Here is a 12,610-nt window from a genome sequence, read left to right on the forward strand (position 1 = left end):
CCAAATCCATCCTTTCTTAGGAAACCTTCTTACAAGACTGATTTAAGTGGAAAAAAGTTGATGCAGAGCCCTTTTATTTCATAAGCCTTCCATTTGCCTTTGAAAGAAGGAGTCATGGGAAGAAAATCCTTAAACTCCAGATGACAAAGATAATAACAGCTTCATAAAAGTCCATAGTTACTTCATAAATCCAAGTTACTTCTCACAAGTATAATATCCTCCTTCAAAGCTTAGTAAAAAGAAAGGCATCTTATTTGGAGACTAATCAGTCTGTGTCTTTATCCACACCCACTGCCAACTTGCTTCGCTTGTCAGCATTGCTCAGTTTTGGCCACATCCTTTACATTGCACTTGAAGGGAAATGCAAGTGTAAGAAACACCAGTGGAGTCACTGCACAGGTTTCTGGTGGGGAGAGGTCACTTGTGTTCTTCTGAGCCCAGCTGCTGAGCAAGTGTCTGCTGCACAACTTCTCAGGACTCCTTTTGATCCCATTAAAATTCCACAGCTTTCATATCCCTCATGAAAATGATACTTTTGGTGTTTTGGTACCCAGACTCAGAGTTTGAAACCTGAGTGAATGGCAACAATGCCAAAGTTCAAATTCTCATAATCCACTTTGAAAAAGCCTGCATCTTCTATCATTGCCTTCAGCTCCTCCTGAAAAATAAGTGCCATAAGTATTAACAACCTGAAGGCCTGTAAGCCAGCTGGCCACAAGATTATGCTGGAATTGTGTTTTGTGTGTCAGTGAATCTGGGGAAATCCTGCCTTACCTGAGGGGGGAACTGTCGGATGCTCTCCACAAGGTACTGGTAAGATCTCCAGTCACCAGCAATAACCTCACCCAGAACAGGGATAACCTGGAAACTGTAGAGATCATAGAGCCTGCACAGAGAGATGGTAAATACAGATTAACAGAAACAAATTTAAACCCTCTCCAACACGAGCTGCTCTCTGTGCCACTAGGCTGTACAGTCTGTAGCTGCTTTAAAAGTGCACCAAGATGTGGTCTCAAAGTGTCTCCACATCTTATTCTGAGTACAAACAAGAGAGCCCTGTGACTTGGCATAAAGCATCACCATGCTCCTACCTGGAAAGAAGAGGGTTGCTGACATGACTGAATTCAAGGCAGAGAAATCTTCCTCCTGGTTTCAGCACACGATAGGCCTCTTGAAGTGCCTGAGACAAAGCAGATGTGATAAGTTTGCTTCTGTAGAACAGCACCTGCCTATTATCATGCCATGTGATGTTATCATGCAACCCTGATGAACTGAGGGGAATGAAGAGTATCCTGACTGGCAATCTGCAATATTTACTGTAGAGAAGCATCCCAAGACAAGTATAAAAAAAGCCCCAAATGTGCCACAAACCCAAAGCACAAATACTCTTGCTGTTACATAAATAGATTTTTACAAGGTTTTGTGTCAAAACTGTGATGTCAGGTTTGCAATTTTCTTTCCCTACTCGCAACTGATGAAAGTTTGTTGGCTGAGCTCTTATAATTACAGACCAAACACAAAAGGGAGAAGGTGACTCAGCTACAAGAAACTGAAAATCAAAAACAGGCATGATAATTTTTTTTCAATCAAAAGATTTTACTGTGAGGCACACCCAAAGGTTCAAAGAAAGAAGGATACTGGGTTTCGGATGAGCAATGTGTAAGAACAGGAAGGAAAGAGAAAGAAGAAAATCTTTGGCTACTTTGAAAATTCCATCCTGCATCAAAATGGAACACCTAACAAGAATCTAGACAAAATCCTGTTTAAAACTGTATGTTCTTTCATACAAGAGCAGAGTTGTATTCCAGAACCTCTGAAGGCTGTACATTTTTTTGACTTCAACTGTCCTGTTCCTATGGGATAAAATATCAACACTACACAGGAGCTCTGCACAAGTCTTGGCAGCTTGAGTGTGTTTTGTATCAGGTCTCCAGGGAGCTCTGTGACCACACTGCTGTATGCATGAAGGCAAAGAGCCTGTGCTTGGAAGGGTGCAGACAAAGCACCTGGAAAAGCCACATGCACATTAAGTTCAAAGGAAAATGGTTCAAGGTGGTTTGGATCCAAATGCTTCACCTTCCACAGGAGCTCTGCCAAGGTTGTAACACACTCCTCCAAAACAGACGAGTGCCTCCAGACAGGTGTCACCCCCACAACAGCCAGTCCTTCTCAAAGGACAGAGATAGTTCAGAACTATCTGATAGAGTAAAAGAGTACTATTTATCCTAATTAAAATCATACTTGTTCTTTATAGGGAGCTCTGCCACCAGCCACTGTAAAGACGCTCAGCAGCAGTGGGCTGAGCAGGCTGGTTCAACAGCAGTGGGGGCAGCAGCCTCCTTCCCACTCTGCTCTGGCAGCTCTGTTGGCTCAGGCAGGGAAACAGAAGGGGACAGGAAGCACTGGACCCACTGTTGGTGGGATATAGGATCAGGTGCTGCAGGAGGATTTGAGATGTGCAGCCTGATTGCTCTGTGCATGTGCAGATCCACCCACCCATGCCACAGGTCAGGAGAAGGTGGGGAATGACTGTAACATGCAGCCCTTTGCCTTAGGAACCTGAGACTGGGTGGCTTGCCAAGCTGGAAGGATTGGGTGCAACTGGTATAAATCTATCTTTTTATGACAAAGGTGGGGCACTTAATTGCATTTTCTATTCACACAAGTTGCACACTACATGCCACTTATTTTAAATGTTTCAGGAGTAGACTAGCATCTTCGTTTATCCAAAGGAGTTCCTAGTTTGCTTCCTTCGTAGAATAAAAAATCATAAGGACCCCACGTCAGGATACACTACAGTAACTTACCAGATCAATACGAGTTACATTTCGGATTCCAAAGGCAATTGTGTAAACATCAAACTTATCATCATCAAAGGGCAACTCTTCAGCATTCCCAAGTACCCAGGACAAGCCTGTAGTGAAAGACAAGTCATAGAACTGAGCTCAGACTGCTCCAGAAAGGCTAGAACTTATCAATTCTAGAAGGAATTGATTATTTTAAAGTGATATTGAAAGCAAATATTTCCATTTTGCAGTTTTGTTAGAGGAAAGACACCTTGGCCTCTACTTGCAAATCTTTCAAGACAGAGTAGTTGATTTTGCAGATCAGCCAAAACATCATTCTGCACATACACACACTGAATATGTGCCACAAGGATTTTACCCAAAACTTGCATCATAGTGGAAAGCACTGTTGGCTGCCATTTGTGGCAAAGTTGTAAAAGAGAATCCCTGCTCAAACTGTAGCTATGGACAATTACTAACATCTTACCATGCAACAATGGCCAAAACACTCAACACATTTTGCTAGAAAGCTCCCACAGGTTGAGGAACATGAAAAGCCACACTCCCTCCATCAGGACTATCAGTATGTGATGCAGTTGCAGCTGTGTTGCTTCCTAGTCCCCAAGGGATCAAGACCACATCTATCTGTAGAGCATGTATGTCCAGGTCATTGGCAAGCAGACTAAATGCACAATCAGTGAATGTGCAACTCATGCTCCTTTTCCCCATGCACAGCTCCCACTCTTCCTGAATGTACACAGGGAAACAGCAAAAAAACCTCTGTCCCTCACAATTTCTTGCAATCAGGAATTCCTTTCCAGCCACAGTACAAAGCATTATTTACCTTCAGAGTAGCCAAGATGCTGTGCTTTCTGCTTCCCAACTTTTAACATTTCTCTGTTGATGTCACAGACCACCACTTGGGAATCCCCTAGTGAGTTGTTAAATTTGTCATTCTGGTAACTCTCAAAAATTTCCTGCCATGACAAATTCTGATGTTGCTTGAGCTTCCTCTGGAGCTGGCGTTGTCGTACAGAGCGAACATAATTAATGAATCGAAAGGCAATGTCACCTGCAGTTGTTTCAAAGGAAAGATACACATTTTGGAGTATTTTCTGACTCCAGGGAGTTGAAACACAAGGCTTTGAACATCCAACTGACTTACTATTTCTTTTTAGTCATATATATTTATAAAAACACCCCCTCAGACACACTGTAATAGACACAGAAAGTGTGTGTGTGTGTACATGGGTAAAGACAAAAAGGGAACTTATTAAAATCAAAGAGTCCATGATATTCTACAAATTCACACAGCTTCCTGTAACATAACATGGCAGGACTATAACACTTTCAGACCCTTAAAGCAAGATATTACAAAACACAAAGATATCAGTTCTCAACCCTTCCCTGGGAAAGTCAAGTAGATGCTTCACTAGCTTTAAAGACAGGGAGCTAAGGGTGAGAAAAAAAAAAAAAAGCGGGAAATGTAATTCTGAGCAGACTCAAACAGCTGAAAAAGAGTGTGGCATTGTCATGTGGAACTCACCCAAATTATTTACCTGTTCCCCCAGCAACATCAAGGAGGAGTGTTCCTGGGCAAGGGTTCATTTTATGCACGAGGATATCCTTCCACACCCGATGAATTCCTAGAGTCATTGAATCATTCATTACATCGTATTTCTTGGCCACATTTTCAAAGACCTGATAAACTGCAAAGAAAGGACATGGGAATGAGATGCAATTTACTTAAAAATGCTTATGTCTAAGTAAAACTTGTCCTTTATTGCCCTGTGGAGGTCTGCCTATGTGGAGCTGAAAAATACCACCAAAAAAAGCAAAAAAGATTGAATTGACTGCGCGTGTTGCCTGACAAAGGTCTCTGGAGAAGCAAAGCCTTCCCGAGCTGAGGGAAGTAGCAGTGATATTATGATATTATTCACCGAGACTCCCGGTAACGCCTCAAACAAGGGCCCAGCCCCACACGTCCCCAGCACCGTGGATGGAGAACGATCACCGGCTGCCGGGATGTCCAGCTCGGCGCCAGGCCCGGCCCGCCCTCTCCCACCGCCGCGGCCGCCCTCACTTTTCTCCCTCCTCTCCTCCTCCGTCACGGTCTGGAAGCCGAAATGCATCTCCGGCCCCGCGGCCAGGCCGCGCTGCGCCCGCAGAGCTGCGGCGGGCCGGGACAGCAGCGCCCGGCAGCGGCACCGCCACAGCTGCAGCGCCGCCATCTTCGGCACGGCCGGCGGGGGCGGCGCTGCGCCCGTAGAGCTCCTACCGGGACAGAGCCGGGAGAGCGCTGCGCCCGTAGAGCTCCTACCGGGACAGAGCCGGGAGAGCGCTGCGCCCGTAGAGCTCCTACCGGGAGAGAGCCGGGAGAGCGCTCCGCCCGTAGAACTCCTACCGGGAGAGAGCCGGGAGAGCGCTGCGCCCGTAGAGCTCCTACCGGACCGACCTGGGAGAGCGCTGCGCCCGTAGAGCTCCTACCGGGACAGAGCCGGGAGAGCGCTGCGCCCGTAGAGCTCCTACCGGGAGAGAGCCGGGAGAGCGCTGCGCCCGTAGAGCTCCTACCGGGACAGAGCCGGGAGAGCGCTCCGCCCGGGTGTCTGCTCCTACCGGGACAGAGCCGGGAGAGCGCTCCGCCCGTGCCCGCTCCCACCGGGGACGTTCCCCGCAGCCCAAGGCGCCGCCGCTCCTGCTGGACACGGTCACCGACCCCCCCCGCCCCCGGTGTCACCCCTACTCTGCGGTGGAACCGGTGTTGCGAGGACAAACGTGACGGGGGAAAAAAAAACCAAACCAAAAACCCAAACCAAACACAACCCTCACGGTGTACTTGAATAATTTTGCAAATAGTTCAACTTTATTTTATTTAGCTTTTCTTTAGATTTTTAATTCTGCAGTTTTCTTCACTTAAAGTGAAGCCTCGTAGGGAACGGGAGGGAGAGTTTGTGGGTTCTGATGAATTGCAAGGAGGAGTGAAAGATGCTTTGATTCCGGTTAGGAGCATTAGGACACATTAGAAACTTTTCTTTTCTTTTTTCTTTTTTCTTTTCTTTTCTTTTCTTTTCTTTTCTTTTCTTTTCTTTTCTTTTCTTTTCTTTTCTTTTCTTTTCTTTTCTTTTCTTTTCTTTTCTTTTCTTTTCTTTTCTTTTCCCAAAACTTGCCCTGCTTATCACACTACTTGAATCATCCAGGAGTTCTGCCAGCTTTGTAGATACAAAAAAATTACTTAACCCATTCTCAGGAGAGATGACATCATGCTATTAAAATGAGCCCAGGGACTGCATTCCCAGGGCATGAGCTGGGCTCCCTCACCCAGGACCTTCCTGCCATATTGGGACTTTTAGCACCATCATCAGACCACACCACGATTTTCTCCTATTTTCCTCATATAATATTTTTTTAACTCAATGTTCTTTGCACTGGGATGCCCTCCGAAGCATATTTGGTTTTGTTGGGTTATTTTTCTCAGCCTGAGCTATAGTGACAGATGATCTTTGCCTACCAGAGCAGTGACCTGGAGAGTCCCTCTCATGCTGTAGTCATGGACACCAGTGACCACCTCCATTCACAGAGTCACAGAACAGGTCAAGCTGGAAGGGACCACTGTGGGTCATATGGTCCAACCTTCCTGCTCCAGCAGGGTCATCCCAGAGCACATGGCACAGGATTGTGTCCAAATGGTTCTGGAATATCTCCACTGAAGGAGACTCCACAACCTCTCTGGGCAACCTGTTCCAGTGCACAGTCACCTGCACAGTGAAGAAATTCTTCTTCGTCCTCAGGTGGAACTTCCTGTGCATCAGTTTCTGCCTGTTGTCTGTCTCTTGTCCTATTTCTCAGCACCACCAAGAAGACCCTGATCCATCCTCTGACACCCACCCTGTAAATATTTGTACACATTAATGAGGCCCCCTGTCAGCTGTCTTTTCTTGAGGCTGAACAGGCCCGGCTTCCTCAGCGTTCCCTCATATAAGAGATACTCTGATCCCTTACTGATCCGTGCTGCCTCCACTGGACCCGCTCCAGCAGCTTTATGTCTCTCTTGTCCTGAGGAGCACAGAGATGGACACAGCACTCCAGATGTGAGGAGCAGAGGGGCAACATCACCTCCCTGACCTGCTGGCAATGCTCTCCCTAATGCTCCCCAGGATTCCATTGGCTCCCTTGGCCCCCAAGGCACACTGCTGACTCAGGAACAGTTTGTTATCCATGAAGACCCCAAGCTCCGTCTCCGCAGAGCCGCTTTCTAGCCAGTCATCACCTGTACTCGGGGTTATTCCTTCCCCCTCTTCCTTCCTGCGTTCAAGCAGCTCAGCCGTGAAGAAAAGAACAAAGCGACGCGGCGGAGCTGCGCACGGCCGGAGAGCCGCCGGTCACGGCCTGTCCCGCGCTGGGCCGGGGCTGCCCCAAGGCCGTGCCCGCCGCGCCTCACCGCGGCCGCCGGTCGCCATGGCAACGGCCGCAAAGCATGCCGGGCTGAAAGAAATTGCTGCGGCAAAACCCTGCAAGAGCGCTGGAGCGGGACCAATAAGATCTCGGGGTGATTGTGGCGGTGACCAATGGCCGACGGCCGCTGCTGAGGGGGCGGGGCTGGGGGCGCTCGGAGGCGCCGGCGGCGCGCGCGGGTCGGTTAAACAGCCGCGGCGGCGGAGCCGAGTGCGTGCCTCGCTCCGCGCCGTCCCGCACCGTCACCGGCTCTGCATCCGCACCGCGCCGATACCGCGGCGCCCACTCGACGGTGAGGGCAAGGCGTTGCCGACTTGAACATTGGGCAGGGGTAGCAGCCGAGAGGGGTCGGGTCCGGCTCGGGAAGTCTGGGACTGGGCAACCCCCCCGTGCCTGGGCTCTTCCCCGGCCGCCGCCTCCGGTTTTCCTGCATCCCCGGCAGCTGCCGGCTGCACCCGGCAGCCACACGGGGCTCCGAGCCCTTGGCCGCGCGTGCCGGGCTTTCCTCGCCTCCCTCGGGGGAGGGGACGGGCGTCAGGCTGGGCTCGCGGAGCTCCCGGAGCAGCGCCGGGCTGGGGAGGGCCGGGAGGGCGGCGGTGCTTGTGCGGCTCCGGCCGGAGAGCGGGTGCCGAACGTGAGGCGGCGATTGAGCCGCCGCTGCTCGGGCCCTGCTCGGGGCCGTGCCCGGCACTCCCGGCCAGGGCGGGGGCACCGCGCGGCGCCCGAGAGCGCGCTGGGAATGGCGATACCCGTGGGGCAGCAGGTGGTTCTGGCAGGTGCTCCTACAACTTTGAATTTCCTTCTCTTTTCCTCCAAGCAGGCAATCATGAGTGATCGAAAGGCAGTGATCAAAAATGCGGACATGTCAGAGGAGATGCAGCAAGATGCTGTGGAATGTGCAACTCAAGCCTTAGAGAAATACAACATCGAGAAGGACATCGCTGCTCACATAAAGAAGGTAGATGTTGGCTTGTAATGCGCTCATGATATCTCTATGCACATGAAAAATCAATCGGGGAGAATGCTGCTAGGCAAGTAGTGCTAGAAAAGCAAGTTCTAGAGACGCTAGATAATCAAGTTGGACTTTCTCTTTAGGCTGATGTCCGTGTGTTCCTTTACCCACCCTTTACGGGCCCTTTCTAGGGGCTGCTTTTTTCTTGCAGCGCTTTCTGCTTACGGCCTTTTTAGCCGCTGTCTGTTGTCCACGTGAGGATAGAGTGGCACCTGACTGTCCCTGTGACTGATGAGCTGGTACAAAACACAGGGACTCTATTGAGTTCTCCTGTGGTTTTCCTCTGAGAGGTAGCTTGTTCTGGGTTTTGTTTGTATTTAACTTAATCTTAAGGATCTCTTTACAATTCTTGCCAGCTGGATCAAAAATAGGGAAAAAGTGCTTTTCTGTAATTCTCTGTAATCACACCTCTCCTTACGTAGTGATATAAGCAAAAAAGAAAAAAAGATCCTGGTGGCCCTGCTTATCTGTTGTTTGCAACATCTGTGTCATCCTTTATGTAGGATTAACAATACATGAGAAAGATCTAGTTCAGATTATATTTCCTGCTTCGTCAGCTCAGGAGAACGGAGAAATGAAAGTGCGTCAGTAGAAGTTAAAGATCTGAGAGGAAGAGCTGTTGAAATGTTGAGGCTGATTGGACTGAAACTGTCTGGAGTTAACTGCTTGGCACGAGGAGCTAAGTTTGGTAAAGGTTTAGGCCACAAGCTGTGAATTTTCACATAGATATGTTAACTTTTACTTAACACTGTGAGAAAGGGCCTCAAGAGCTGGTTCAAGCTGGAAAATAAGGAAGTTATAACTGTCAGCAGAAATCACAACGTGAGAGATAAAAAAGACTGTCCAGAGACAATGAAAAAACCCCAATAAAGAGCAAGAAGTCCCCACACCCTGCTGTTATTATTAGTCAGAACTGTGAGGGGTGGGGAGCTGAGACTGGGAGGGTGTAATTGCCTGGCAGTTTCTTTGTCCGGGTCCTTCTGAAGGCACCCAGCTGGAGCTGTTCTGCTGCTGGGGCTCAAAGCCTGGGGCTCTGCTCCAGGATACCTGGGGTGGAGGTGACTTTAAAATTTGGGATACCTAGAGTGGAGAAGTTTCTCTAACATGAGAAGTAATTCATCCATGCAGAACAATTGTTTCTTTTAAAGAAATACTTACTTGCTATGACCAGAATACCAATTGGCTTTTTTTCTCCAGACACAGAAAGTACCTATTGAAAGTTGAAATAGTACTTTTCAGATATCCTTCATTGCAACTACTGGGAATTAATAGAGGATTTGTTTGAAAATATGTAAAGCACAATTGCTTAGATTTATTGATCATACTGTTGTTACATAGCAGGTGGCAGAGAATTTTCTGTTTAGTAGCTGTGCTGCTGATAAGCAAGTGTAAATTATGACTTTGTCTCTGTGGGTACAAAACTAATGGTGAATGTTTTACTTGAGAATTGTAGATTCAATCATGTTATGAATTATGGGGGAATAGAAGACTACTTTCCTTCAACAAATGTAATATTTTACACTTAGTACTGCTCAGTTAGGAAGCACTGTGGGGTTTTTGCATGTCTGACTAAGCAGCAGGTGAACAATAAGATGTAAATAAAATAATCCTAGTACTTAAAGAGCATCTGTTCTTCCTCTGATTGCCTTGCTCAGAAGGTACCTATTAGAAGAGTTCTTCATTTGTAGTGATCTGTTTTGCAGGAGTTTGACAAGAAATACAATCCCACTTGGCACTGCATCGTGGGAAGGAATTTTGGCAGCTATGTGACTCATGAGACCAAGCACTTCATCTACTTCTACCTCGGCCAAGTCGCTATTCTTCTGTTCAAGTCTGGCTAGAGCCATGGACTGTTACTGAAACTTGCATCCAGTTACAGGACTCTCTGACTAGTTACTGCAGCCTTCCCGAGGACACAGGCCTTGATCTTCAAGGGCGATGGCAGGGATTATGTTGTAACAGATGACATTACATCGTGGATATAAAAAGGAAAAGTACCAAAAAAGTCTTCCTTGTATTTATTTTTTTCCAGAAGGCTCCTCCTTTTGCTATTAGAGCTTTTGGAGCAGTTTTGCTTTTGCAAGTTTTATAGCCATCTACTGTATTTCCTGATTACTGCTAGTGCTATGCAAGTACTGACAGTGTGTTTAGCTCTTTATGTTCTAAACTTCTCTTATTTTTTTGATTTTACTTTTATAAAATAATTTTCCCCCTCTTGTTTTGCTGGATTTGCTATCCCAAAATCTGACCTGTTTCTTTTTTCTGCTGTCTCTGGAGAAGTGTACTGGAGAATAAAAGCCAAGTTCTACCCCAGCCAGGTTGTTATTTCTGGCTGATTTGTATGTTGTGGTGACGGTGGATGACTGGGTCTGGGTGGGCCATGGGGAGTGCAGCCTGAGGGGGTGTGTGGGGCTCTGTGTGGGGCTGTACTGCAGCCCACGGGCTTGGGCTCCATCCCGGGCATGGAATGGAGCCACCCCTGCTGTCCTGGCAACAAAGGACAACAGCTGCACTCGCCCAGGGGGAGTGGGAGCCCCAGGGCGGTGCTTGTGGCCGTGTGGGTGGCAGGGCCTGGCTCCCAGCCAGAGAGCAGCTGCTGAACATGAGCTGTGTTTGAGCAGCTGCTGCTCGAGCTGTGCCCCTGCCTGGCACACCCGGCTGATGCTGCACAGTGACACTGGTGGCACTAAGGGCACGCTGAGAATGGCAGTCCCCGTGGGGCTGCTTGGCAGGGGCTTCCTCCTGCAACTAGACCCTCTGCACTGGTTGATATAAACACCCCTGTATGATCAGGCAGCTGTGGTACAGGACAGACACATGCCAAAGAAATGCAGCAGCTTCTGCAGGGTCCATTAGGGCTGTGGAGAAATGGGAAGTTGAAAGAGAAATCACGGTCATTACAAAGAGGATTAATGATTGATTGTAATAGCCTTTCATGGAACACTACCCACACCAGACCTCAAGGGGGAAGAGTTGGAAAATTGAAATACTGTGATCATGTGATACTTAAGGACTTTTCCTGGGACCTGGTGTCACCTCAAAGAAATCTCTTCCAAAATCCAGAATACCTGAAAGCTGAGCTAAATACATAAGTCACCAAGGAGCACTGTGGTTAGACTGGCCTGTGCTCTGTCAGGAACAAGTAGGAGCTACAGTAGCCTTGGCCTGGGTCGAAGGCCATCTGTCTGTCCCATGTCCAACTCCTGGTGACGTGTTGCAGAGAAGGAAAATATGTGGAGCCTTGAAGATAAGCCCAGTGTCCTCTGTGTTTTTCCAGAAACCCCAGACTCTGCTGATAGCCGCTATCGTGCTGAGAAAAAACTCAGGAACTCTTCCCAGTGTGGGCTCAAAGCTCCTTGACCAACTAGAATTAATGGCCAGCCAGGCCAATCGAACGACCTGGGGTCTTGTTCTTGTACAGCAAAGGGTGCTTTCAGGAGGAGCGGGAGGCATTTAGTCGATCCCCTCCCTGTTCATTGCAGCGTCCACAGCATTACAATTATTTTAGCAGAGATAGGCCGCAGCCGTTCTCCCTGGTGTCCCCGGTTACCGGGGCCGCGGGACCGGCGGCGTTCCCGTCGCCATGGGAATGGGAGCGGGCGCGCGGCACACCGGGCTGGGGAACGCCCCGCCCATCATCCCGCGCCTGGCCAATGAACTCCTGGGGAGCTCCTGGCGCTGACCAATGGCTGGCGGCCGGCGCGCAGGGGGCGTGGCCAGGGCTCTCGGGAGCAATGGCGGCGGAGGCGGAGCCGCCGGACAGGGACGGGAGTGCGCGGCCGGGCCGTGACGGGAGATAGGGGCTTGCCGCCCTTCCCGTGCCCGGGGACATTGCATGGCACACCCGGCCAAGGCTGCCCTCGCCCTTCCCTTCCCGGCACACCGGCCAACGCTGCCCGGCCACAGCGGTGGCACCGAGCGGCGCCCGAGAGCGCGCTGGCAGTGACAATCCCTGTGGGGCTGCTTGGCGGGTGGTTCTGGCAGGGAGCTGCTCCTGCAACTTTGAATGCTTTTTTGTTATAGGCTTATTCTGTTTATTCTGTGTGGCCTGACGGTTGTGATAAAAAAAACCAAAGTTGTCTGAAGCGATGCTCTGCCGGGTGCCAGTCGGGCTCTGTAGTGTTGAGTGTGGCACTGCAGCTCATGTAATTAGGGCAAGTGTTTGCTACTAATACCTTCTTATTGAGCACTGTTTGAAGTACATGGTTGTTTTTCTTTGGAGAAAGACTTCCTTGTATTTATTTTCTTTCCACAGCAAGTTGATTTGCTAATAAAAATGTTGCATTTTGCTTTTAAGAGTTTTGTGTCTATCTACTCTCTTTCTGATATTGCATGTCTGTTTCTTATTTATTTTCAAATG

The 12,610-nt window shown here is 48.9% G+C and overlaps 2 protein-coding genes across 2 annotated transcripts; one reads left to right on the top strand and one right to left on the bottom strand.

Moving 5' to 3' along the window:
• Positions 1–57: 57 nt before the first annotated feature.
• On the bottom strand, positions 58–5,115 carry COQ5 (coenzyme Q5, methyltransferase). Its single transcript, XM_054645422.2, has 7 exons — positions 4,870–5,115; positions 4,346–4,495; positions 3,631–3,858; positions 2,808–2,914; positions 1,092–1,180; positions 775–886; positions 58–658 (listed from the first exon to the last, which is right to left on the bottom strand). The coding sequence occupies exons 1-7, from the start codon at positions 5,015–5,017 to the stop codon at positions 557–559; spliced, it is 936 nt and encodes a 311-aa protein (XP_054501397.2). The 5' UTR covers positions 5,018–5,115; the 3' UTR covers positions 58–556.
• A 2,256-nt stretch (positions 5,116–7,371) lies between these two features.
• Positions 7,372–10,563, top strand: LOC129128474 (dynein light chain 1, cytoplasmic). Its single transcript, XM_054645802.2, has 3 exons — positions 7,372–7,530; positions 8,059–8,196; positions 9,954–10,563. The coding sequence occupies exons 2-3, from the start codon at positions 8,065–8,067 to the stop codon at positions 10,089–10,091; spliced, it is 270 nt and encodes an 89-aa protein (XP_054501777.1). The 5' UTR covers positions 7,372–7,530; positions 8,059–8,064; the 3' UTR covers positions 10,092–10,563.
• The last annotated feature ends 2,047 nt before the right edge of the window (positions 10,564–12,610 follow it).

This window comes from Agelaius phoeniceus, chromosome 18, assembly GCF_051311805.1.
Source record: "Agelaius phoeniceus isolate bAgePho1 chromosome 18, bAgePho1.hap1, whole genome shotgun sequence".
NCBI lineage: Eukaryota > Metazoa > Chordata > Aves > Passeriformes > Icteridae > Agelaius > Agelaius phoeniceus.

Excerpts from the sequence above, each read along its gene's own strand:
- COQ5 (XM_054645422.2), bottom strand. The coding sequence starts at position 5,017 with ATGGCGGCGCTGCAGCTGTGGCGGTGCCGCTGCCGGGCGCTGCTGTCC. Across the intron at positions 2,915-3,630 it reads GCATCTTGGCTACTCTGAAG|GCTTGTCCTGGGTACTTGGG; the intron begins GTAAATAATGCT and ends CTTTCACTACAG. Across the intron at positions 887-1,091 it reads AGCAACCCTCTTCTTTCCAG|GCTCTATGATCTCTACAGTT; the intron begins GTAGGAGCATGG and ends CTCTCTGTGCAG.
- LOC129128474 (XM_054645802.2), top strand. The coding sequence starts at position 8,065 with ATGAGTGATCGAAAGGCAGTGATCAAAAATGCGGACATGTCAGAGGAG. Across the intron at positions 8,197-9,953 it reads TCGCTGCTCACATAAAGAAG|GAGTTTGACAAGAAATACAA; the intron begins GTAGATGTTGGC and ends TCTGTTTTGCAG.